This window comes from Pocillopora verrucosa, chromosome 6, assembly GCF_036669915.1.
Source record: "Pocillopora verrucosa isolate sample1 chromosome 6, ASM3666991v2, whole genome shotgun sequence".
Classification (NCBI taxonomy): domain Eukaryota; kingdom Metazoa; phylum Cnidaria; class Anthozoa; order Scleractinia; family Pocilloporidae; genus Pocillopora; species Pocillopora verrucosa.
Window position 1 is genome coordinate 261,557 of NC_089317.1, and position 23,072 is coordinate 284,628.

A 23,072-nucleotide genomic window follows, 5' to 3' on the forward strand; every position below is an offset into this window, starting at 1 on the left:
TTTGAAGATAACGACAATTTATGTAACTGTTTGCATTTAATTTTAGTTCGGATGTTTCCGTCACATGTACAGCAAATAAACTTCCTTATGCACAGGGTTGTACCACGATGCCTGTTATGATAACTTTTATTACCATTTGAATACTTACAAAGCTCAGAACTCCATCATAACAATACAACCAGTTTATGTACAATTAAAATAAAGGAACATCTCCATTCGGGTTTTCTTCCACTCTTCGGTGAAAAAATAACAGTTTATTGCAATCCAGCAAACTATAGTGTCCTGCATGACAATTTTTTTAGGGTTATACAATCTTTCCAACTAATAGGGTGACGAATTCCTTGTAAAGGCAGAATAATATCCTCTGTGATGCAAGCTTAGTCCACCTCAAGAAGATTTTGTAAAAGATCCTTGTAGCTGACTAAACATACAAATTCCTGCGGACCAACCCGCTGCTAAACAATTAAAGTAAAAAGCAGATATTAATACCATTAAAAAAAACCACACAGAATCATTCTCCTGCTGTACGTTTATATAACTCCTTTCAGATGGTTGCTTCCTCAGTCAATACATCATTAAGCTTCCAATACACAAGAAGAGCGAACATTTTCAAATGTATTTTTAAAAAACAACTTTTCAGTCATGAAACAAACAGTACTAGAAACCAGCATATAACATGTTCCGTTTTCTTCTAACATTTCCCCTCCTCTCACACACGTCCTAATATCTTAAAATGTTACTATCTTACCATTGACTTGGGATCTGGAGCTGCGGCTGGGACAAACTTCTGGGTTGTGACTGTAGAAATGAAAAAAAAAGAGGTTTACTAAGACAATGAACAGTTTTAGGAATGAGTTTTAATTGCTACAAATCTTGGAAAACGCTAACAAGAAGTCACTGGCAAAGAATTTGCAGTCCAATTCAGTCCTCCATGATCAGCTATAATATTTCCTATTTTCACCCTCTTTTATTACCACGTGACTCTCGCCCCAACCCTTCCCGAGGAAGCAAAGCTATTTTCCCACCTGGAGAGTCCCTCCAGTTAAGTAGTTTTAGGAAGTGTTCATAGTTCCCTTCGTTCTTGTCGTTTCGTTCAACTCTTTCCAAAATGGCTTGGAGTAAATCCGACTTGGCGGGCACGTTAAACCTTTTGCATGCGTTGTGGAGTTCTTGAATGGGAAGGAATCCAGTTCTGAAAAAACAACAATGGAATTAGATTGATCTAAACAAAAATTTCAAAATAAAACCAATGGATAACACACCCTTCACCGATAAATACAAAAGCTTATTTTAGGTTTTGAATCTAATGATCATTTCCATCTCAGAAGGAAAGATTTCATTTACAACGGTTACGGTTTTCATAAATTGCAGTAGCATACGAGTACGAATTTGATAGAACAGCAATAAACAAAACATCTTGGTTCGTATCCTCACCCAAGGACATCCTCGTGTCTACATGAATCCATCATGTTGGAGAAATCTTCAAAGTTAGCTTTTCTAAGCTGTTCTTGAACTGCCACTACCAATATTTGCAAATCATCTTCTTTCTCCTGAAGCACAAAGAAAATGTGTCAAACACTTGTTACACAAACACCATGAAATCAGTGACAGAAAACTAACAGGAAAAAAAATCAAATAAGCCGTTCTCGTACTTCAGCGAGTGGGAGAGACAAGATTAACCTTGCGTATGGGATAGGCCTCTATTGTTGCACACCCAAATTTTTTTTCAGGCTTTCTTTTTACCAATATAGCTAAGCTGTGGTCACCGAGGATATGATTGGGATTTTAAGGTGTCACTACGGCAACCACTGGAAAACGTCGTCGAAAAAAAAAACCGAACTGTCTTTCCTCCTAACAATTTTGCTACGAGATAAATGCGTTTATCGTTTCTAGCGGTACGACATCTTTACGTCGGCATAACAAGTGGGAGTTCGTGTACAGTTCAAAGAGAAAGGGCCCTAAATTGCTGTCGAGGTTTCCGTGCTAAAAAATGCTGGCGTGGTTTTCTTTAAAATCCTAATACTGGATATAAGCCCCATTCATGTTTAAATCACTGTAATGAACCACTGCTTTATTTCAGTCCAAGCTAACAAAGCCATGTAAGCCTCACGTTTGATCAATACAAGTATAGTTCTTATCTGACGAAATAGAGAGCTCCAAACTCACCGTCAAGGCACCAAAGTATCTGGACACAGTTAATTGCTCGTGGACAGTCAAGAGATTTTGCCCGAACTTCTGTAAGATTCCCCTGTAAAGAAAAGAGGAACTTTTAAGAGTTTCTTCAACTTCCCCAAAATAAACCCAGAATATCTACGTTCTGATTGAGCCATCCTTCTTTGTCGTCTCAAATTCAAATCCCTCCTCAACATGGATTCACCTCCAACAAAATAAGGACATTGAATATTGACAATTCCCAACATAAATTCTTGGCGGGGGGGAGGGGGGGGGGGGAGGGGGGTTCGGATCTTACGCATATGACAGCTTTTTGGGTAAGGGAAGAGAGTACGAATTCCGGGACAGGTGGGGTCTGGCATGGCACCCGAATGGGGAGGGGGGGGGAAGAGGAGGAAAGAGGGGGGGGGGAGGGTATACATTTGTGTTAAGTAATACCAGATTACACGCTTTGCAACTCACCTGAAAATATCGCCAGGGATTCTTCCCTCGTTACCAGGATCGTGTTGCTGGAAGTCGGCTTTAATTTCTTCGTATTTTTGTTCCAGAATTCGCTTCAGTTTTGGAAGAATAAATTGAATGTTGGCCTGGGGAAAGTCTGCGGAGTGTTTTTCCATGTAATTCACGGCATATTCATCCGCGTCAATCAGAATAAACTGGAAGTTGTGGAACGCCACATCAGCACCGATGTATAAATCCTGCAATGAAAAGAAAATACAAATGCTATCGTTAAATGGGACATGAAACTATTCGAATACCGTATAAACATGCAATGAAAAGCTGTATTCGCTTCATCTTTCAACTTACATTTCCTTCAAAGTCAGAGCCTTCCCTCGTTACGCTGGACATGTGCCGTATCCAACAAAATCTCCGTTGGAACTCTCGAGAGTTTTTGAGGCTTAGAGGCCAATAAGCATACAAAACGAACACTCTTGAATATTCCGAAAGGTTTTCGAACAATCTTCGTGATGGATCCGAACAATTTCCGATGCTGGTTGTTAATCAGAAAACAGCGCAAACAGCGCAAACAGTGCAAAATTTGGCTATTTAAGGGACATGCTGGTGTAGGTGACGATATTAGGATTTGCTAACAGTGTGCATTCACAAAACAATCTAAGTAGGACAGATCACTAACTTGAGCGATAAAATAATTGACACCATCCGGTTTCTTAATTCGTCCTCGCTCCAGGAACTTGCCGCCGAGTATCCCAGAGTTCCTCTGGGGTGGCTCAAACACAAGAATTGTGTCATCAGACAGAAAGTAAGAGATGATGAACCTAAAAGGAATGACAAGCAATCTTAATACTAAGGATGTAAAATTCTCGTACTTCTTCATTACCGTCACTTCAATCTCACCACCGTTCTACAGGGAGAGTTGGGACCTTAAGCAAGCACGATAGCAACAGCAACGAGAACGTGGCAAAACAAAAGAGTTAATGAGCACATCAATGGCTCAGCACGTGCGTTTTGAAGCTTTGTACATTTCTTAGCCTCTCTCTTTGCAAAACAACAACGTCAAATCACCGACATTCGCGTAGTCTGAGGAATTAAACCCCAAATGGCAAATTATTGAAGTTTCCTATTAAACTCAACGCTGCTCACAAACGTTAATCTGAAGTTGAAGCGTGGTCCCGTTAGAGATAGTAAACGCATGTTGCTATTCGCGCAACTCTCGCTAAAAATATGGATTCATACTTAAATAAATAATTCCATCGGCATGCCGTCATAACTGCTTAAGGTCCCTAGTACCGTAAATCCTGAATGGGCGCCTCCCTTCAAAATCGCCCCTTCTAATAACCAAAATGTACAGTATGACCTTATTCTCCTCCCTTGGTTAATTCAAGACGAGTAATGAAACAAATAGGATTATCTGTACCAAATGTGCCGCAATAAAAGTTTAGAACCAGCTTTGAATGACATTACTCAAAAAAGCCTCGTCTAAGTACTCAAACCTGGCAATGTTCTTGGGAAACATTTAAAAAGTAACCCAAGCGTTATCCTATCCATAACTGTATTCTCTTCAAAGCACTGTATTGGAGTTGTTAAACTCACCTTCTGTCCATGTCAATGGGACGCGTCGTGTCCAGACGCGCAACAAATCGAAGAACATTACTTTCCAAACCATGTCTGAAAAAAAAAACAGACAATGCGTGTTAAATATATAAAAATTAAGCGTTATAGATGTCAATATTGTAATTTCATTGTTGAGAATAAACACTTTCTTCCATAGAATCGCCGCTACCAACTCACAGAGTCAAGCCGTTCAAAGTAGGTTGAATATTTCGTGTTCAGATTCACAGCTTGAATTCACTTGTATCTATGAGAGACGAAAGCTGGCTTGAAATGTGGCCAGATCGCTTTCTCACCGCGTACAAAACTAATTTCAGAGATGAAAGAAGTCTATGTGTTGGGCATGAGCAAATGGATTAAGTATGGTCGGCTGCGCGCCAATTCCCCGCGCAAGGCGATCACGTAAGTATCAAGCACGGTGTCACACACAATTGACAAAAACACAAAATATATTGAAACGTTCTATGAAACCTGTAATAGGACACAAAAATACACAAAAGGAAAACTTGAGCCTTTTCGAGCGCTAAAATAATTTTATCACGGATATTCTGTTGATTTACTGTTCTGCTCAGAACTTCAACAAAATAGTCAAACTTTCCAATGGCTTTCGTAAGCTTTTTTTTTTGCTGTTGCTGTTCTTACAACATTTTGGCTAGTTTTTGGGGCTGCTTCATTGTTCTCAGACGTTTGATACCTTTGTTTTACATACAACAACTTAATCACTACAACACTTTTCGCTTACCTGTCTTTTTCCATGAACTTCTTGAAATCTCTCCGAGTGGGCTTGGGTCTGAGACTGAGACAAGTAGCCAACGAGTCTTCCTCAGAACCAAATCCGTTATATGGGGGGATCTCTCGGGGTGCCAGGGGCTCTGGGTCGGCTTTAAAGTTGATACTTTCAAATTCCTCTGCAGACAAAAAAACATGAGAAAATTAACCAATGTTCTGTTCCTTTTGCACTAAGAAGTAAAAGATCACTTAAAACGACAACAAGAAATATAAATTTCCTGCTTCCACTCCAAAAAGAAAAGCTTCCTGTATTACACTAATTAAAATAAAATGCCAAAAAATAAAATACAAAACTCATGATATCTTACGTAGTCCATATTTTGACTTGTAATACTCTTTGGTGAACTCATCACAGTCACAGATACGGAATTTCCGGCCCCACACATTAATAACACTGCCTATGGTGAGATCATTGTCCTGATAGTAATCTGTATACACTGCACCAGTCTGAAAAATTAAAAACAGGTACATCATTCATCAGGCACTACTCTATACTTGAAAGAAATGAGCCTTAAGGTACCTGGTAATTATTCTGAGAGAAAAACTCTTCAAGGTTGTCTGTTAACCTTTAACAAGATCTGTTTGCTGATTTCCCTCTCTAGCTGCTAAACATTTCCTTTTAATTTAGTTACAAGGTTTTGGTATTTCATCAAGAGAGCAGCTTCTACTTGACAACTTTGAGTATTCTCATTACCTGGATAATGCATAGATATCATGGAGAAGTAACATGTTAATCTCTTCTGTAAATAAAGGGCTACATTGCATTAGATGAAGTAACCGACTGTTCTTAGGCAAGGCCATCTCCCCTCACAAGGGATCAACAAGGAAAGGACTTGGGAGGGTAGTAGAAGACAAGACAATTTTTTTTCTGAGTCATGCACTTTGTATTATCAATTGTCTGACTTGTTTCAAGTAAACTAACCTTAAGGCTGTCCAAAATCCATCTCCCGCCATGTCCCATGGGACCAAAAACATTCAGCACTGTTCTGCCTGTAATCTCCCCTGGTTGCCGCAATGATGTAGGCTCCTGGAAAGAAACAATAACCATTCAATTACAAAAGTCAGACAACTATGCAATGCAAGCATACCTATAAGTGTTAACTATAATATATGTAGTACTCTAGACTAATTCTTGACAAATACCTTTGGTAGCCTTTGTCTTCTGAGGAACATGGGCACTGCATCTCTACCGCTGTTGTTTGGAATACGCTCACAGATCTCTACAGTGTCATCAGCAAGGAAATAATGCATCTCCATCTCACGTGCATCACCAAACATACTAGAATAAAGTGAGGAAAAAAATTAGATACTTGCTAAATGTTTCCAACATAACAATATCACTATCTATGCCATAAGCACAACCCCAATGCACAGAGAATCTTAGGGAAAACTAACCTGTCACTGTCATCCCAAACACAGAAGAATCGCAACACATTGCGATCAAACTGAAGAAACTGCTTGAGAGTGTCCTCTTTCTCATAAGGACGTAATGGCTGCATGCTCTCCACCAGCTGGAAAATATACAGTAACACCAAAGATTAGGTTTATTTTGATACAACAAGCCTATTACAGTGGAGAATCAAAGATAAGGTATTTTGTATGAGAGCATGTTTATATGGCATACCCCAGTTTAAGTCAGACTAAAAACAAACCTTTTTGCGGTGGTCTGTATATGGATCTGTTGGAATGTTTTCTGGGTTGCGTATCCTGACTCCAAGTTTACGGAGAAAATTATGAGTAAAATCATCACATCCCTGAAAACAATAATAACACATATAGCAAACTCAATTTTAGTATATCAAAAGTGAAAATTGTTTCAACATCTGTACTGAGGTCAGTGTACATCTAAGACTGCAAAGATATACTTTGTCTGGCTTTTTTCCATCTCAATCATAGCTACGATTATGAAGATGGACAGACACCCAAAATTTCCATTTGAACCCTCTGACAATCCTTATTGTCTGCCACACAAATCTGATGATGTTAGTTTGAAAACTTTGTATTGGATCAACTAATAATCCCTTAAATGATATTTTTCTTTACCCTCATCACTTGTCAGCTTGATTTTGTACTTGCGACCCATGGGAGATGAAGGGTTGAAACAAGAGAGGGGAAATTACAACCAGTTCATAAAGAAAATGACTTGTTTTAATCACAATGCTAAGTGGTATTTCAGTGATATCTTGATATACTCACAGTGATCTTAAATGTGCGGGAGTAAAGTGTGATTTCCTGACCAACATTAAAGTTCTCCACAGTATAAAACTCTTCATCATTAGGTGGAGGTAGTGGAATGCGATGACGACGAATCAATGTTCCTTTTAAGAATAAAAATGACAAAAATCAAGTTAACATTCTTTTTAACAGTAATCACAACTCATTTCTCACATTCCAGTCAAAAAAAAAAATAACATACCTTGTGGAATCCCACTGTTTTCAACTTTTGGCTCAATCACCTGGATACTGTCATCCTCCAAATAAAAGTAAATTTTGCATCTACCAAGAAAAAGATACAATATTTGAGAGGTCAATGAAATATCTAAGATAACACAGTTTAAATCTTATCAAGATTTTAATCATACAATTCATTATGCAAAAAAATATGATGTTAGCAATGATGGTGCATGACAAATTTAAAGCTTTACAGAAAGTGACACTACATTGCCTTTGCTTTGCAACCAAAACCAAGATAAGACTGCCAGATGTTTTTATTTATTCTAACTGGTAAGGCAAATAAGGAATGAAACAAGACTAAAATATAGTTTGATACCTTCTAATCCTGTATTGCTCCTCTCTTTTCTCATGTACTGCTTCTTGGAAATAAGCATCAAAGCACAAAACCTGTATTTCACAACAAGTAATTAGACATCAAACACCATCTTCATAGGTAACCTTGTTTCTTATTGGTCTCTGGTTCATAGCAGTCAGTGGAGTGTTTTACATTTCCAATTTTTTATTACAGTTGGCCTCTATTGTATCTGTTTGAAAAACAACACTCGCTGCATACATATATCACTTAATCTATCAAGAAAGACCCACAAGCATGTTTTCATTCTGGAGTGTAGATCAAATACTTTTCAGTGCTCCCATACTTTTCATACATTTTCTCCCAAGATTTAAATCAAATTCTCCCCTCTAGCTGCTATATATTCCTTGTAAATTAGTGAGAAGAATCTGTTGATTAGTCAAGATAACAACCTCCAGCTGATAAAATTTTCTGCTCTCATGACCTTTAGCAGGATAATGTATCAAAATTATAGGGAGAAGTACCATTTCAATCAGTACTGGGAGTTGAAAGGTTAAGGTACTATACATCATACTCTTTTGCTAGAAATGAATGCAAATTGTGTTGTATCCCCAGATTGTTGTATATTTTACTTAAACCCAGTAAGTAGATATCTCACTTGTTTTAATTAAAACAAAACTGTAGGGTTGACTCCGTTTTGCTTCTCAACATTCATGCAAACCACAGTTTTCATGAACAAAAAAATACCCCTGGTTTCTCTTAAACAAACAAAAACTGTAGGGTTGACTCCGTTTTGCTTCTCAACATTCATGCAAACCACAGTTTTTATGAACAAAAAAATACCCCTGGTTTCTCTTAAACTGCTAAAGATCGACATCTGTCTTCCAAGTTCTTCCACAAACCATTTTTTGAACGTCAGGGTACATTTTCTTCACGATTAAACCGCAGAAGCATTTGCGGTAAAAATTTCTGAATTTAGCCAAAATGACTGACGAATTTCTTACCTGTCTGTCAAATGCAACCCAGGCGGGTGCCTCTCCACCAATACCCTTTGGATAACCACTGTGTCTCGGTTTTAACTTTTGTCCTGGTAAAGGATCTCCTCCTGATAAAATGGAAACAAAACAGCTAAGTAAATGTGTCAAGTCTTCAACTATGTGTTTGGGTTAGAACAGTTACAGTTACCTCTCAACGTTTTGATCTGAAATAGAAGAGATGTAAACTTCAAGGAAGTAAACGTATTTTTAAAACTTACCAATTCCACTTTTATCTTCACCTACAAAGGATGATACATCATTCCGGTAATCAAATAATTGTGACTTGTGAAACTTGCTTTTCCCAATCTGGTAAGAGAGATTTGAGTCAAGTAAATTTTACTAGATTTAAGTTTTAACTCAGTCGTAAAATATCAAGAAATATACGGCATTGTATAATTTGAATGCTCACCTTTCGATCAAAAACTTGGCCTGGCAGGAAAGGTAGAGCCATAGTAGTTTAATCACAGCAAACTCCAACCTGCTTTTATCGTAGAGCTTGTTTGAATTCAAGATGTCTGCCGTGTTGCTAATATACGGTCCGTCGCTAAGATTTGTGGGTTTACCATAGCAACAGCTTCGAAATATTACATCACTTTTGATTGGTCAAAATTCTTTTATTCTTCAAATGCAAACCAATCAGGTTGTTGGATAGAATATGACTGGTTCTCCCGCCAACTGGGTTTGTTTGTGGTTCTTCTAGGTCGGTCGAATAAGGATTTTTGCAAACACTAGTGAAGAAAAGTCTTATTCAAGGGAAACAAAATGTAGAAAGAAGATCCATGGTTTTCTTTCATAACATCAATTCTGGGGCTCGTGTGCAAGTGAGATGGCGAGGAGAGATCGAAAACGGGACAATCCGATATGCGGGAAGCTTGGTGGCGAAAGATGGCGAATGGGTTGGCATTGAACTAGACAATAGAGGTAGTGTTAATTAACCCTTCGATCTTGGCCAGAAAGTTCATTATATTATAATCCATTTAACCTCCATGCCGAAGTGATCTATCATAGAAGCTCGTTTAACAGATAGCCAATTCTGTACGACATCACTAACACATTCTTTCACACTTCATTATTTCACGTACCTCGTGTTTTCTACGTAAACCATACAACCAACGCTTTCTACGATACTATTAGTCCCAAAAATGAAGCAATCGTATCATCCACATCGAAACCACCATTTCCTGGAGTAATCGTGCATTTTTCCCCTTCAGCAATATGATGGTTTCCTCTTCTATAATCAACCCAATCAATAGCTTTGAGTGACATAATACAGTCCCAACTTAACTATCGTCGTAACCCTGGATTGCTGTCCTTTATAGCGCAAAACAATCATCGAAATGACATTTATTCTGCTTACCCACAAATACCCATCTTAGCATTAACAGCATTTATTTTGGTAGCGAAAGTAATGATTGTATTTTCGATTGGTTTTTCCTCAAGTTGGTAATACAAGCGGCCTGTACAAGGGGATCCAGTACTTTCACTGTAGAGATGGCCATGGAATATTCACACATGCAAGAAACATCAGATTCATTCCAAGTCAAAGAAAGTAAGTTATTACCAGAAGCTATTGCAGACTCAAAAACAGGCCAGTGGTGCTCAGCACCTCTCTAACTCATAGTAGCTGCATATAGGTGCTAATAAAATGCTACTATTTTTCATGTAAGGAAATTATTTTACATGTTTGCTACAAAGGAAAATATTGGATAAAATAGAAATAAAGATGATTTATTTCATTTGACTGTGATCTTATCTGTTTCTTGCTGATCACTTTTTGAAGAAAACTGTGAAAATTTTCAGATAGTTTTTTAAAGGATTATCATGTCTAATTTTCCCTTTTTAGGTTACATGATACATTCAAGGTAGTTTCCAGGACCTCATCTGTTGATGAGACTCTCTTTTCTAAAACTGAAGGTAAAGGACAGCAGTCACACTTCATTCTTAGACTTCTTTTCATAATGCTGAACCTGTCTGTTAGATCTTGTTTCAAATGCATATATGTTTCCTGAATAGTGGAATGTTCTTTCAAGTTGGGTTGACTGTGATATTTTTTTCCTTCACAGTGACCCCAGTGAAGAGTTACTCTGACCCTGAAGTCATAAGCACTAAGCATCTGGACAGGATCAAAACAATGATTCAAGGTCTTTTCATCTCTCTCATAACTGACTAAATTTTGTATGAATATGAAACACATGTGGTATATGTAGTGACTGCCACTGAATGAGTCAAGAGTCAGAGGGCATATCAACATAAAAACAAGCCATGCTCCAACCAATAAGTATTTTGGTTGACACTCAACTGATACTCATTCTATTGTTGGTCAGTGGTCAATGAGTCAGTCAAGGTGAAGGAAGGCTGATGTCGTGACTTAGAGACTCTGAAAAACCGTCAATTAAGCAGATCAAGTGTCAGTCAACATCAGGCTGAACATGGTGTAGACTACTGACCAAAATATTGACTAACTATCCTTCAATACATCAATCTCTCGCGAGCTGAAATATTGATCTACTAAAATATTTTATGGGTACCTATGGTAACCACGATTGATAAATATCATCAAACTATCACCCAGGTAAATTTACCACCAATTTTTTACCTTCAGAAATTTTCAGAGGTGTGCAGGCAATGAAGTAAGATTAATGGTCAAAATTGCAAGGGCTGTCTCATTTTTTAACTCCAGCTTGATAACTTAAATCATAATTTTCTTTTGACAGGGGAATTTTCTTGGCCTGAACCGAAAACCCGGTTTAACAAAAGCCATTTAGTTGGAGCTCACATCCCATCAGCAACAAGAGAGAGAAGTCTCTCAGCCACTACCTTCAAGCCAGAGGAAGACTACAGCTTTAACAAACACTTCATTTCTCCTTCATCAATTCCAAACATTCATGTACCTAGGCCCATTTTGAAGAGAATGTTAAGATCTGAATACTTTGGGACAACAATCCCAAGGTATTCTAGTCTTTCATAAGAGGGGACCTTGGTCAGTAGTGTGTTGTAGAGGCAGAGTAAAGGCCTATTTACACGGCACGACTTTGTCGCATGCGACAAGCTTACAACAGGCCTACAACATGACTTAAGAGTCGTAAGCGAGTTGTAGGTTTGATTTACACGAAACAATTCGTGTCGTAAGCCTGTCGTAAGCTTGTCGCATGCGACAAAGTCGTACCGTGTAAATAGGCCCTAAGACTACCATTACTTTCCCTAGGAGTTTCCTTCCAGTACCATTCTGCTACTGTTTATGAGCCACCCTACCAAAATTAACCAATCATAGTGTGCCTCCTGCTTCCAGTATGTCTATTTTTTGTGTTTTGTTTTTGTATTTTTTGTTGTTGTTGTAAATTGTGTTACATACTTCACGTTAAATACTGGGTACCTAGTTAGGTGCTGACTATCGGCCACTTACATCAGACAAAATGAGTTTGTGTGTGTTTTGAAACAGTCCTCTGTGAGGACAAGTGTAGATTGCTAACCATTAAGTGTCTTATGATTGTCAATCATTACACCATGTATTTAACAAACAATGATTCCATCTAACTTCAATTGCACCAAGAGGTACTTAGGAGCAATGGAAGAAAAAATGACAAAGAGAATTTAGGTAAAATTCACAGTTTGTTTCCTATCATAGTAAACAGAGCTGACCTTAAAGTTTAAAGTAGATGAGCCAGGCAACAGCCCTTAATTTGTAGCATTATAATTGTCACTAACAACAATGTTAAACCCTGAAGCACAGTAAGCCCAAATTTCATGTTCAAAGTGCAATTGACTGGGTGACTCTCTGTGATCGAGGGCTTGGAGGAGGCTACCAGACTCAGCAAAGTCACCATACAGTAAGACAGGAGCTGTGTCTTGTTTGAAATTCAGCTACTGACTTTCAAACAAAAATTGTATTCTAAACACACTTACTAAAACATACAGAACGACACAGTTTACATTCCATTCTTACCTATTTATTACAAAAGATTACATGATATGCACTTCTAGTGATTGAAATATGGGGCTAAAAAAACTTTGAACTAACTACAATGTACCTGCAACCATGACAGGGTTTTGTTTTTTTGGATGATATAATTTTGTACAGGTACTTATTAAATACGTACATTTTTAAAAGGCGAGTTTTAGTCAATTGTTATGTCACAGGGCCGCCAGGTGTTGGTGTGTTACTAGTGGGGGTAGTTGGCTTTGGTATCCCTGTGCTCGTCAATCCTGTTGGTAGTAATCCTGGTAGTGTTACAGTCCCTGCTGATGTGGGAGTGGTAGGGTTAGAATCCCTAGGGGTGGTAGGTAGACCAACTTTCAAACCAGGTTGTAAAGAGATTGTGAAAGTCCCACCAGAAGTTGGGGTAAGTAATTTAACTGGACTTGCTCCAGGTGTAGAAGGTGTAGTGGGAGTTGTAATCCCAGTGGTCAAGACACCAGTTACTGTGCGCACAGTTAATGTGGAGGGTTTCTTCATGGCACTCATGTTCTGCCGCAGCTGTGACACTTTGGTGCAAAGAAGAGGTCCAATACTACCAAACTCTTTTTCATATTGATCGGCCAAGTCTGGTGGATGACGAGTTCTCAGTAACAAAGCAGGACAGTGTTTCTATAAACAAAGAGAAATAAATGTCAGTTGTATCGACTTAAAGCCAAAACACATAAACATTCAAACAGAGAGGGAGAGACACCATGGGAAACATGGATGCCATCTGTTGTTTGGTCTGAGGAACCCAAATTTTTTAAGCTTCTAGCTTCTGTTGGGTTTCCTTGTTACATTATTTAATTCTTTTTCTAGTTATTGACAAATTTGTAAATAAATTTAACACTCAAATTCCTCTGCAGTTATTGAATTTTAAATATCTTACTTGTAATGTTTTGTGGCAAAATAATATAAAATAAAACAAAGGAAGGTCACTGTATCAGATCTGGTCAAAGGTTAAAGGTGATCTGATCCAAGAAATTATATAGGCTTGTTTATAAAGTTCCAGACCAATTCATGGAATGGAAAGAGATTTTTTGTAACAATTAGAAATTACTACAAAGTTCACATCAAAAATTACCAGCAGTAGATTCTTGAGGTTTTCTGCAGCATTCTTCTCTACAGGGTCGATTCCTTCTTGAGCTTTTTTAATCAAAGCACTTTCAATCTTGAGTCTTGGAACAACAAATACCTTAACCACCTTTCAAATCAGAAGAGTTTGAAGAACAAAATCACTTAACAGTGAAGTATGAGAATGTTATATCACATTGACAAATTTGAATAAACCTCATGCCAGGGCAGGGTTTTTGTAAGAAATGCAATAACTGTAGAATAGTGTAATGTATCAGGAAATAATTCTCAAAATTGAAACACAGAATTTTGCATAACACATAAGTATTCTCTGATATCTGCAAGCCCACCCTGCAAGATAATCTTTACTTGTGATTAGCGTTAAAAACATACCTCCTGTCCCAGCTCTGCAAGCCCAGTTATAGCACCATAATGAGTTGATAATGAAGCTTTTTCTTGGTGTAATGCCTGCAGGAACAAACACGAGTGTCAACAGTAACTGATTTAAAACAAGTGAACAACAGATCTTCCACAACAATGTTTTGACAACCAAAATATTTTTTTTTATCTGAGGGGGATTGCACTTACCTTGCAGTAAGTTTTGGTAACCCTTGATTGAACATTATTTGTAGTGGAATTAAAAGACCTAAGACAAAAACCATGTAGTAACATTAGGCTACTTCGGAAAAACTTAAAGTAAAGTAAAACTAAGTTGAATACCTTTTTAGGGACAAAACTACGAAGAACAGCAATTTTTCCTGACCCATTAACATTCTTTTAAAAATTGTAAAACTAATATTGTTACTTTTTCTGCTACCAGTCACCTTAACAAAGCAATTGTATTAAATCACTTCTACACTTTTTCACGTACTACACTATATGAATTATAAAGTTAATACCTTAAGGTTATTGCTAGAATGAATCCCATTTGGGTTTAGTCAATTTGGACTGGTCATGCTTTCATTAATAAATGGCCTACAATGTAGCCTACCACAAGTCTCCTTAAGGTCAGTGGTAGAGCACTTGAAGTATGTACAAATGGGAAAGTTTTAGGTTTGACTCCTATTAGGAAGACTCTGAGGGTGTCATTCACTGCATCACATCATCTTTCAAACAACAAATTTCTTCCTTACCTGCAGACTTGTGCAACAACTCTTGATCCAAAGTCTCTAAGTGCCCAATGATTGTCAGTTTCTGGATTAGTACTAAGTTGTTTACTCACAATACAAGTCATTACTGCTGGAATTAACTCATGCAGCTGTTGAGTTAGAAACAAACAACTTGATGATCATAATAATAATAATAATAATAATAATAATCAAAAGCAACAAAAAGGGGGAAAAAATTTTGCTATCCAAGAAACCCAAAACTGAAAATATCTCAAGGTTTCAGGCAAACCAATAACTTACATATTTCTCCACATAAAGTGTTGGATTATCCAACAAAGCTTTCACCATACGCATCAGATAGATCAATAACACTAAGTTATTTTGTGCCACATTTACTCTCACCTAGGATAAATTGATACAAAGAGCAGCCATTATTAGTGCTTTTCACTAGCTTATATTCATTCAAAAACTGTTATTGGAGATATCAATACCACACACATTTTCACATGTCAAATGTTCTAGTTTACATTTTGATCAACATCAGCTAAATGATTACAATCTCATTTCTCCAAATGATACAAATATGTTGTCAAACAAATAAGTTATGAGAACAAAAAGGTATCAACAAGAGAGTGTTTCCTCTATATAACACCAAATTCTTTTTAACTATTCACATGGAAATCAATGACAGCTAGAAGGAAGAACAATTGATCAAATCAGATTTTGGAAGTTAAAGGTGCAATGAAGACTTACCCCCTCAGAGATAAATGTACTGAATCTTGGTAACATTTGATAGAGACCTGGGTCTGTTGATAAACTTTGTAGAGCTTCCTGGAGATAAATGATGAAAAGTAAGGTAAGGTAAGTCTACTCTCAAACTAATCGCTCACACTGACAGAGTTAATCCCAATTTCCCAGGCATAAAACAATCAGGAGTATACAGTAATTTCCTTCTCCCAATAGCTGAGATGTCATTCCATCATAGGTAACCCCCCCCCCCCTCTCACTTACTGCTCTTCTAGATTCACAGGATCCCACACAAGCCTCTGTGATCTCCTTGTAATATAACTGTTGTTCCTAAAAAACAAGCCAGTCAAGTCAGTTGAAGTATATTTGACCCTGTGCTAGGATTAGCTTCACCCAAAGCCTTGAAAGCTTGATACAGCTGTAGGAGAATTTGGTTTTAAATCAGTGTTTTTAGCTGATATAGTCAAGTTCTCTACTTTATCCCAAAACACTTCTCCAAGTACACCTAGTTTCTAGGCAGATGAGTTAACACTCTATACCCTAACATCAGTATGCATATTCTCTGGACTGTTCCTATCGTTCCCTATGGCACCGACAAGGAGACTTTGTTTATCAATCAAGAGCTTCTTTAGTCAGTGATCGTTTCCTTTATTCTTGTTATCTTTAATGTACAACTCAGGGGTGATATTGTAAGGAGAAACTAGAAGCTAGTCACTCTTGGGTTCAGAGAATAATGGTTACTGTTTGCTCATCCTAACACATTCTACAGAATAATAAAAAAATATATGACAAACGAAAAGGCTAATTAAAAACAAGACCTGCAACTGAAAGTGTTAACCTGTTCACTGCCACAGCTGATCTTACAGTCACTAATTTCATTGACAAAAATCTTACCATGGATAATTCATGAGTGACTTGGGGTTTTGTCTTATCATTTTTGTCTCCAGATTCTTCCTCTTTATTAAGATTTTGGTTATTCTTTTTCCCAACACTTTGTTTGGCTCCCTTTCCAGCCACCTTTGGTGCCTGGGGTTTGATTGTTTTAGTTACTTTGGGTAACGCTGCAGCTAACACAGCCCTATTGTCCTTTGCCTGAACTTGTACAGGCACTAAAGAGAGAAAGCAAAGAAAATCAATTATCATATCATTATAAGAGAGGAAAATCTTTTAGGAGTTATAATCCATTGGGATAATGGTTCCTCCAACAGACCAATAATGAAAAGTTTTCCAGTTTGAATCCTTTAGTTTCATCACTCTAAAGTATGACTCATACAATTTATAATAATACTTCATTAAGTTTACTACTTATACCCTTAAATGCTCCTACAGGCTCCCCTCATAATGATATACTTATACTGATCAGGATATTGATATCACAATTACTTTGCTCCTGTGATTTGAGTAAAATTAGATACCTGGAGGGGGATTTTCAGGAATAGCAGGCTGGAGGCCATCAATACTTAACCAGTGAGCTAAAAGATAAAAGACACATAAAAATTCAGCACCCTGTCTCAAACAAGAGCTTAATCCTTAGATATACCCCCCAGTGTTTCAGTTTTTCCCAAGAAGAACATGATTTTATAAAATTTATAGAAGGCTTCCTGTTTGGGCATCTCAAAACCAAAACCAAAACAATCAGAACAGTAATTCAAAGCAAAGGAGAAGGTTGCATAGAAGTGACAATTACTAAAACTTTGCACCCTAACATAGGTACCCATACTGTACATACTGTTCTCTACACACTCACTATGGTGCTAGCATAGAGAATTTGTTCATCTATCAAGAGTTTCTCTAGTTGGCAAACACTTCCTTCTTTCTTGTGACCTTAATGTTTAATTCAGGACTGATAATGTAAGGAGAAATTAGGTGCTGGTCACTCATTTGGGGAGGGGGGGGGGGTCGTCAAATGCTTAAAGGAAAAACAAGCAAACTGCCTCAGACCCAGAAGAATGCTAGTGACTGAGTAGAGGTTAGTTTCAGTTTTGATGCACATCTGATTGATCTTAAGGGTGGTGTAAGTTTTCACAGTGCAAAGAAAAGCAAAACCAAAGCAATCCAAGAAAATTTTTTACATGTTACTATACTACATGTCAATCATATAAACAATTTGCTGCAGCACCTTACAACAACAAAGTACCTTTAATGGTTACATCCACTGGAATACGCGGCAACTGTGAGCTCACAATTTCATTTAAGTCAATTTCAGGATCCTTATAATAATACAGTTCTCTTCCTCCACCACTGGCAAAACGGAATGGAACAAATTCTTTGGAGCCAAAGCCATAAAGAGGCTGCAAGTGGAAAAGACAACGCTTCTGAAGTTCAAAACAGCATTATTTATGAAATATTGTAAAGAGCTATTAAACAAGTCAGTTCAGTTTTGTATGATATTGAATTATACATGCATTTTGATTGGTTTGTACTTATGATCTGTTGGAGGACAGACGTGTAGGTGATGTCACAGTAACAATATTATGATTTTTTATCATGTAAAACAAAAAGATTCCATGTAAGGACCCATGAGGGAACACCATCTAACAACCAGAATAATAATGAAGATCGAAATGCACGAATGGCAGCGTACCAACGTGCTACAAATGGTGACCTGTAAACAATTGACCTCATTGCCTGATGAAGACTGGCAGTATTGCAGTTGAGACGTTGCAATCTACATCAAAAAGTGACTGTCATGAGACAAACGAACAAAGTTCATCTCCAATCTTACACCACCATGAACAATAAATGCATATTTCATTACTCAACATTTGGGTTGGAAAACCCTCTATTCATGATGTATGATACATAGATTAATGTTTGTTTTAAGTGTCTTAAGTCTGATGGACAAGAAATTTTTGAGAACTATTATAGTATCTCTAGTCATTCTCAGGTGGTGCAAAAAAGGGTTGTTTTTATGCTGGGGCCAAAGCATTCAATGATTTGTTGCCTGAATTAAAATCAATTAAGTCATTATTAATATTTAAATAAAAAATAAGAGAATTTTTAAATGATTTCTAGTCAATCTACACACATATTTAGATTTTTCATAATTATCTTTAATTATGATTGATATTTTGGTCTTATTTTTGTTTTATTCACTTCAGTATTGTTTTGTATAATTTACCAGGGCACCCATTGATATCAGCAATTGCTGATGGGTTTACCCTGGCTAAAGATGTAATTAATATTATTATTATAATTACAAAAAGATTCCATGTTGGAGGTAATACCCAGTAACAGACTACAGAGGACATAAAAAAAGTGGTAAGAGCATAAGTAAACACTCAGTACTGCCTTATGCACCACTTTATTTTCATACCAAATTTTTAAGTCATCTGTGATATATAACTGGACAGACGCATGGTAATCTATTTGTTATTTTAAATAGGAACAATTCCAAAGACTGCTGGCCACAACCACTGTTTAAATATATTCAGTACGTATCTCCAAAAAATATCAACAATCAACGTTAAATGTATCGTACCTCGATATTCTGCACGTGCAGTGCATTGTCGATATCTCCAGTGACGAGTTTCCTGCGTTTTGAGTGTTGCATAAATTTAGCAGACTCCTGAAGATTTGAAGCAAGAGTTAAAATACATCGCGATTTTCCCTTTAGGTACTCAATAAATATACTAGATGTAAGTAATTTTTTCAGGACTGCCATACTTTCAGTTCCAGTATCGTACGAACAGAGGAAACAATAACCTCATTTCAATGAAGATATGAGCTCTTCTTTGGTCGGTGACAAATTAACTTCGTTCCTGACACAACGTTTACATCAAATTTTCAAATTTTAAAACAAGTTTCAAAATGCTAACCCAGCTGAACATTTAAGTTCAAAAAGTTGATCAAGATCTATCTCTATTCGCAAGTCGCCGAACATTTTTCCAAAGAGGATAGTTGAGCAAGCATGCAAAGAAACATGACGCTAAACTCACCTGAGCGAGTTGTTTCAATCGATATGTCCCATCATCAATGAGCAGATTTATCGCCTCCTCATTGAGATTCGATATGCCCATGGATTCAGAAATTAACTTTATACTTTCAATTGTCAGCTGGCCATCAACCTCAGTCCTCTCATCGTCTTCATCCATTTTAAATCAAGATGTAATTTACTCCTAATCCGCCGTGTTATCCGCCATTTTTTGTTATCATCGGTGAGCCAGCGGTCAAACGTACGAGTGCCAGTCCCTCACGCTCGCACTCGATCTCAAATAGCTACATTCAACTCTCTCGTGAGCGGACACCTTCGGGAATTCGAAAAAGAGTCCGTTCGTATAGAAGAGCTGTCCGTTTAGGATAATTATTCTCATAAGTGGAAACCAAAGAAAAATAGGGTGAATGTTCACTTTCGGGAAGAAGAGGAAGGAAAGAGGCCGTGGCCAGAACGCGGCACTACAGAAATTATCGCACTCTTGCTTATGGATAACTTGTTTTCCCACAGACAAATGGGGATCGACAAAACTGGTCCCTACTGTTCTGTTTAGGCTCTGTCGAAGGTCACATTTTTGTCGAGTTGATTTGAAAATTCAAGACAAATTTCATTGCAAGAGTCACTTATCATGCCTGGGGTGTCTGCTTACGAGAGAGTGTAAACAAGAGAATATCTAATTTTCACTTTTATAAGTGTCTGCGTCCGTTTATTGTTAAAGTGTCCTCTTACGGGAATGTATAAATACTAAGCAGGCAAAGCAGGGAACTGAAAAAGTGTCCGAAAGTAGAAATGCCCGCTTATGAGTGTCTCTTAGCGGAGATGTGACTGTAATTTGGCAATATTTTATTCCTCGGGCACTTTTCCATGGCGTATTCTTCCTCTGAACATTTACCATCTCTCCCAAGCTCACCTTTTTCTCACCTTTTAAAGGTTTTTTACCTTAATGGTACGCTATCCTTACAGAAGAAAAAAAACGCGCAATATACGTTAATGCGGGTTCTAATTTGTGCGTATGGCTACTGTTGAAATTTTGCGGGAAGTTGAAACCTATAACATAAGTTTTCAGGATTACATCTCGAGTTTTACTTTGGGCTCTGGCCCTGTACATTTCCTAACTCAATTCGTGCAGGTTTACCGCCATTTGAATGGTTAAATATTATTTTATTTTACATAAAATGTTTAAGAGTAATCTCACTTTGGACAAAAACAAATCGCGCCCCGTCAGACAACAAGGCGAGATGTCTTTAAGAAACACAGGGACCAAGTTGTTATTCCTATTCTCTTGGCCAAACTGAAATCTCTCGAATCATAACCCATTGCTTAGCGTCCGCAGTAAAATAAATTTTTAAGCATTTTACTGGAAAGCTCACGACAGTTTCCAGGTTTCTAACATCTAAAATGGGATCTGCGAAGGACCCAACTGCCTTACACTGTGATTCATCGCACGTGTTTGTTTCCATATCATTAGCGCACAAGAGGAGTTCGCTGTTGATCATAATATCTCTGTAAAAAGGACTTCCAGTGGTTACAAGCACACGCGATATTGCAAAAGGTTTTCCGAATTTCACAATAACTTTATCATCCTTTTTCGGTGTCCGGAGCCAAGCAAAGCTTTCTTGAATGAAAGCTTTCTCTATTTCATGACCTTTCTCACACTCGACAGTTGTGTCAAACTCAGCCCTTGGTTTTGCACCGCGTGGCTCTGCAGCCAGTTTAAAAAGGAACTGACCACCTGTCTGAGATGTTGATGAACTGGAAACCCTCAGAGCTGCAAAGAGATCTATGATTGATTGAGGGAAACGACCCCCTGGGAAAAGAGCCGCATATTCAGCCAAATCGCCAACTAAAGCCTCCGAATAAAGCCGCCCTAAGGAAGGCAGCGACCTTTCTCCGAAATCATGTGCGTAAAGTGTACGGTTTTTCTCTTCAATTCTGTTTACAACTTCCTTGATTACTGACAAATAAGGTTTCAAAGCACGGGCTTGATCGGTCAAAAGTAAGCAGTGTTTAGACGAACGAAAGCAGTACTCGAGAAGGAAACAGAGTCTTTTGTTGAAGGCCATTGTAGTCTTTTTAAAATCCTCTGTTAATGTCAAATCACCCCATCCCAGGGGTTCTATGTTGACTGCCTCATTAAATTTATCCGTGGGATGTAAGACCTGAATGAGACCTTTGTCCACTTCGTGTTCGAATTCGCTTTTTATGCGCTGTAAGAGAAGTGATTTTGAATCTCCTTCGGAAACCACAGCGAACACGATGTCGACATGCTCATCTATTGAGATATGCTTTTTCAAGGAATAGAGAGCTTGTATCAGGTTGCTCTCTTCGCCTTTCGTTGCAACAATGCCAAGAGTGAGGAAAACTGGAGAAAAATTGACAAAAGTCAGAAGAACGCAAATAAAAACACAATTGTACAAGTTATAACTCGCGCCTCACATTTCCGAAAATCGTTCCACCTGCCCTGTTACATAAGAAATTTCCACGCAGGCTTAAACGCGAAATGTTTGGAAAGAAACATCCAAGGCTCTAGCTATCCTGTATAAGAAACAAATACCGGTGTATCGGTGAATAAAACTGTCTTGAAATTTCTCTTCGGTTATTCTGTGTCTAACATGACAAATATGCTCTTTCAGTAATTGCAAAATTAAACCGTTTGAGTTTCATTTTAGACCGTAATCTACCTCGTAAAATTAAGATGGCTATCGAACACTAATACCTTTCTGTTTTCTTTCCTTTCCAAGAACAAGCCCTTGGCTCATGTTCACACCGTCCAATACTCTTTGAGTGCAGTGACTCGATAGAGCTTTCAGAGGACACTGTTCAGCAGACATGCCAAGATTGCTGTCTGAATTTTCACATGTGAGCAGCAATGAAGTGCGCCTGTGGTAAATATCTGGAAGGCAAATGAAAGTAAAACAAAATCCTTAAGTACCACTAAAAAATTCCAATGAAACCTGTTTTTTTACAATCCATTCAAAATCTTACCTGTAGGAAAAAAAGCAAAGTAATCGATTGAATAAATTTTCCACGTTAAAATTGTACGGATGATGTTTTGATTTTGATAAATCTCATTGTTGAGAGACTGAAATCAAATATATCTCAACTCAAATCTACATTCACTGACACCAATGAGGAACGAATAAAGTTTTCTTTTTGAAGATAAAAAGCGTTTTTCCCAAGAGATAAATATTGCAGTCGCCATATTCAAAAGTCAACAAGCTCACTAAATATAACAAACAACTGATGCATCGCTTACGTTTTAGTAATACCATTGCAGCATTAAAAATTATGACTCCATATAGGAAAATTGTGAAAAGGTTTTGCTTCCACATTTTATGAAAAATTTCCTTAAGTGAATAAGATGGAACTTTCAAAAGAAAGAAGATCCAAGAAGTTGACGGAGCAGAAAACCTGCTGCCTGGTTACTGTACTCAGCCAG

General features: G+C 37.6%; 4 protein-coding genes across 5 annotated transcripts; 1 reads left to right on the forward strand and 3 right to left on the reverse strand.

Annotated features, from left to right (window-relative positions):
* Positions 1-110: 110 nt before the first annotated feature.
* LOC131788295 (EF-hand domain-containing family member C2) lies at positions 111-9,363 on the reverse strand. The gene is made up of 20 exons (XM_059105381.2): positions 9,224-9,363; positions 9,033-9,120; positions 8,782-8,882; positions 7,802-7,872; positions 7,448-7,527; positions 7,228-7,349; positions 6,684-6,785; positions 6,427-6,542; positions 6,175-6,310; positions 5,954-6,058; positions 5,340-5,478; positions 4,985-5,150; positions 4,225-4,299; positions 3,308-3,449; positions 2,635-2,870; positions 2,167-2,248; positions 1,435-1,550; positions 1,026-1,192; positions 749-798; positions 111-455 (listed from the first exon to the last, which is right to left on the reverse strand). Exons 1-20 carry the CDS (start codon positions 9,263-9,265, stop codon positions 378-380), a joined length of 2,214 nt encoding a protein of 737 aa, XP_058961364.2. The 5' UTR covers positions 9,266-9,363; the 3' UTR covers positions 111-377.
* Positions 9,364-9,487: 124 nt separating this feature from the next.
* LOC131788311 (CAP-Gly domain-containing linker protein 4) lies at positions 9,488-12,921 on the forward strand. 2 transcript variants are annotated; one of them, XM_066168598.1, is made up of 6 exons: positions 9,488-9,735; positions 10,255-10,363; positions 10,658-10,728; positions 10,878-10,955; positions 11,529-11,820; positions 11,996-12,921. In XM_066168598.1, exons 1-5 carry the CDS (start codon positions 9,594-9,596, stop codon positions 11,780-11,782), a joined length of 654 nt encoding a protein of 217 aa, XP_066024695.1. In that variant the 5' UTR covers positions 9,488-9,593; the 3' UTR covers positions 11,783-11,820; positions 11,996-12,921. The 2 variants fall into 2 exon arrangements, with proteins under 2 accessions (XP_066024695.1, XP_058961382.1); XM_059105399.2 differs by having other exon boundaries at positions 11,529-12,921.
* A 19-nt stretch (positions 12,922-12,940) lies between these two features.
* On the reverse strand, positions 12,941-19,853 carry LOC131788310 (transcription initiation factor TFIID subunit 6). Its single transcript, XM_059105398.2, has 13 exons — positions 19,638-19,853; positions 19,181-19,267; positions 17,837-17,990; positions 17,115-17,171; positions 16,594-16,808; positions 15,964-16,029; positions 15,706-15,783; positions 15,253-15,354; positions 14,977-15,101; positions 14,432-14,489; positions 14,237-14,311; positions 13,854-13,973; positions 12,941-13,399 (listed from the first exon to the last, which is right to left on the reverse strand). The coding sequence occupies exons 1-13, from the start codon at positions 19,791-19,793 to the stop codon at positions 12,941-12,943; spliced, it is 1,752 nt and encodes a 583-aa protein (XP_058961381.1). The 5' UTR covers positions 19,794-19,853.
* Positions 19,854-20,346: 493 nt separating this feature from the next.
* LOC131788320 (alpha-1,3-mannosyl-glycoprotein 4-beta-N-acetylglucosaminyltransferase C-like) lies at positions 20,347-23,011 on the reverse strand. Its single transcript, XM_059105410.2, has 3 exons — positions 22,890-23,011; positions 22,350-22,526; positions 20,347-21,995 (listed from the first exon to the last, which is right to left on the reverse strand). The coding sequence occupies exons 1-3, from the start codon at positions 22,963-22,965 to the stop codon at positions 20,908-20,910; spliced, it is 1,341 nt and encodes a 446-aa protein (XP_058961393.1). The 5' UTR covers positions 22,966-23,011; the 3' UTR covers positions 20,347-20,907.
* Positions 23,012-23,072: the final 61 nt, after the last annotated feature.

Excerpts from the sequence above, each read along its gene's own strand:
- LOC131788295 (XM_059105381.2), bottom strand. The coding sequence starts at position 9,265 with ATGGCTCTACCTTTCCTGCCAGGCCAAGTTTTTGATCGAAAG. Across the intron at positions 6,543-6,683 it reads ATACAGACCACCGCAAAAAG|CTGGTGGAGAGCATGCAGCC; the intron begins GTTTGTTTTTAG and ends TATATTTTCCAG. Across the intron at positions 799-1,025 it reads TAACTGGAGGGACTCTCCAG|TCACAACCCAGAAGTTTGTC; the intron begins GTGGGAAAATAG and ends TCATTTCTACAG.
- LOC131788311 (XM_059105399.2), top strand. The coding sequence starts at position 9,594 with ATGGTTTTCTTTCATAACATCAATTCTGGGGCTCGTGTGCAAGTGAGA. Across the intron at positions 9,736-10,254 it reads CATTGAACTAGACAATAGAG|TTGGTAATACAAGCGGCCTG; the intron begins GTAGTGTTAATT and ends TTTTTCCTCAAG. Across the intron at positions 10,956-11,528 it reads GATCAAAACAATGATTCAAG|GGGAATTTTCTTGGCCTGAA; the intron begins GTCTTTTCATCT and ends TTCTTTTGACAG.
- LOC131788310 (XM_059105398.2), bottom strand. The coding sequence starts at position 19,793 with ATGGATGAAGACGATGAGAGGACTGAGGTTGATGGCCAGCTGACAATT. Across the intron at positions 15,355-15,705 it reads GTACATTTATCTCTGAGGGG|GTGAGAGTAAATGTGGCACA; the intron begins GTAAGTCTTCAT and ends AATTTATCCTAG. Across the intron at positions 13,974-14,236 it reads TTGCAGAGCTGGGACAGGAG|GTGGTTAAGGTATTTGTTGT; the intron begins GTATGTTTTTAA and ends CTGATTTGAAAG.
- LOC131788320 (XM_059105410.2), bottom strand. The coding sequence starts at position 22,965 with ATGTGGAAGCAAAACCTTTTCACAATTTTCCTATATGGAGTCATAATT. Across the intron at positions 22,527-22,889 it reads TGCAATGGTATTACTAAAAC|ATATTTACCACAGGCGCACT; the intron begins GTAAGCGATGCA and ends TTTGCCTTCCAG. Across the intron at positions 21,996-22,349 it reads AAAGGAAAGAAAACAGAAAG|TTTTCCTCACTCTTGGCATT; the intron begins GTATTAGTGTTC and ends ATTTTTCTCCAG.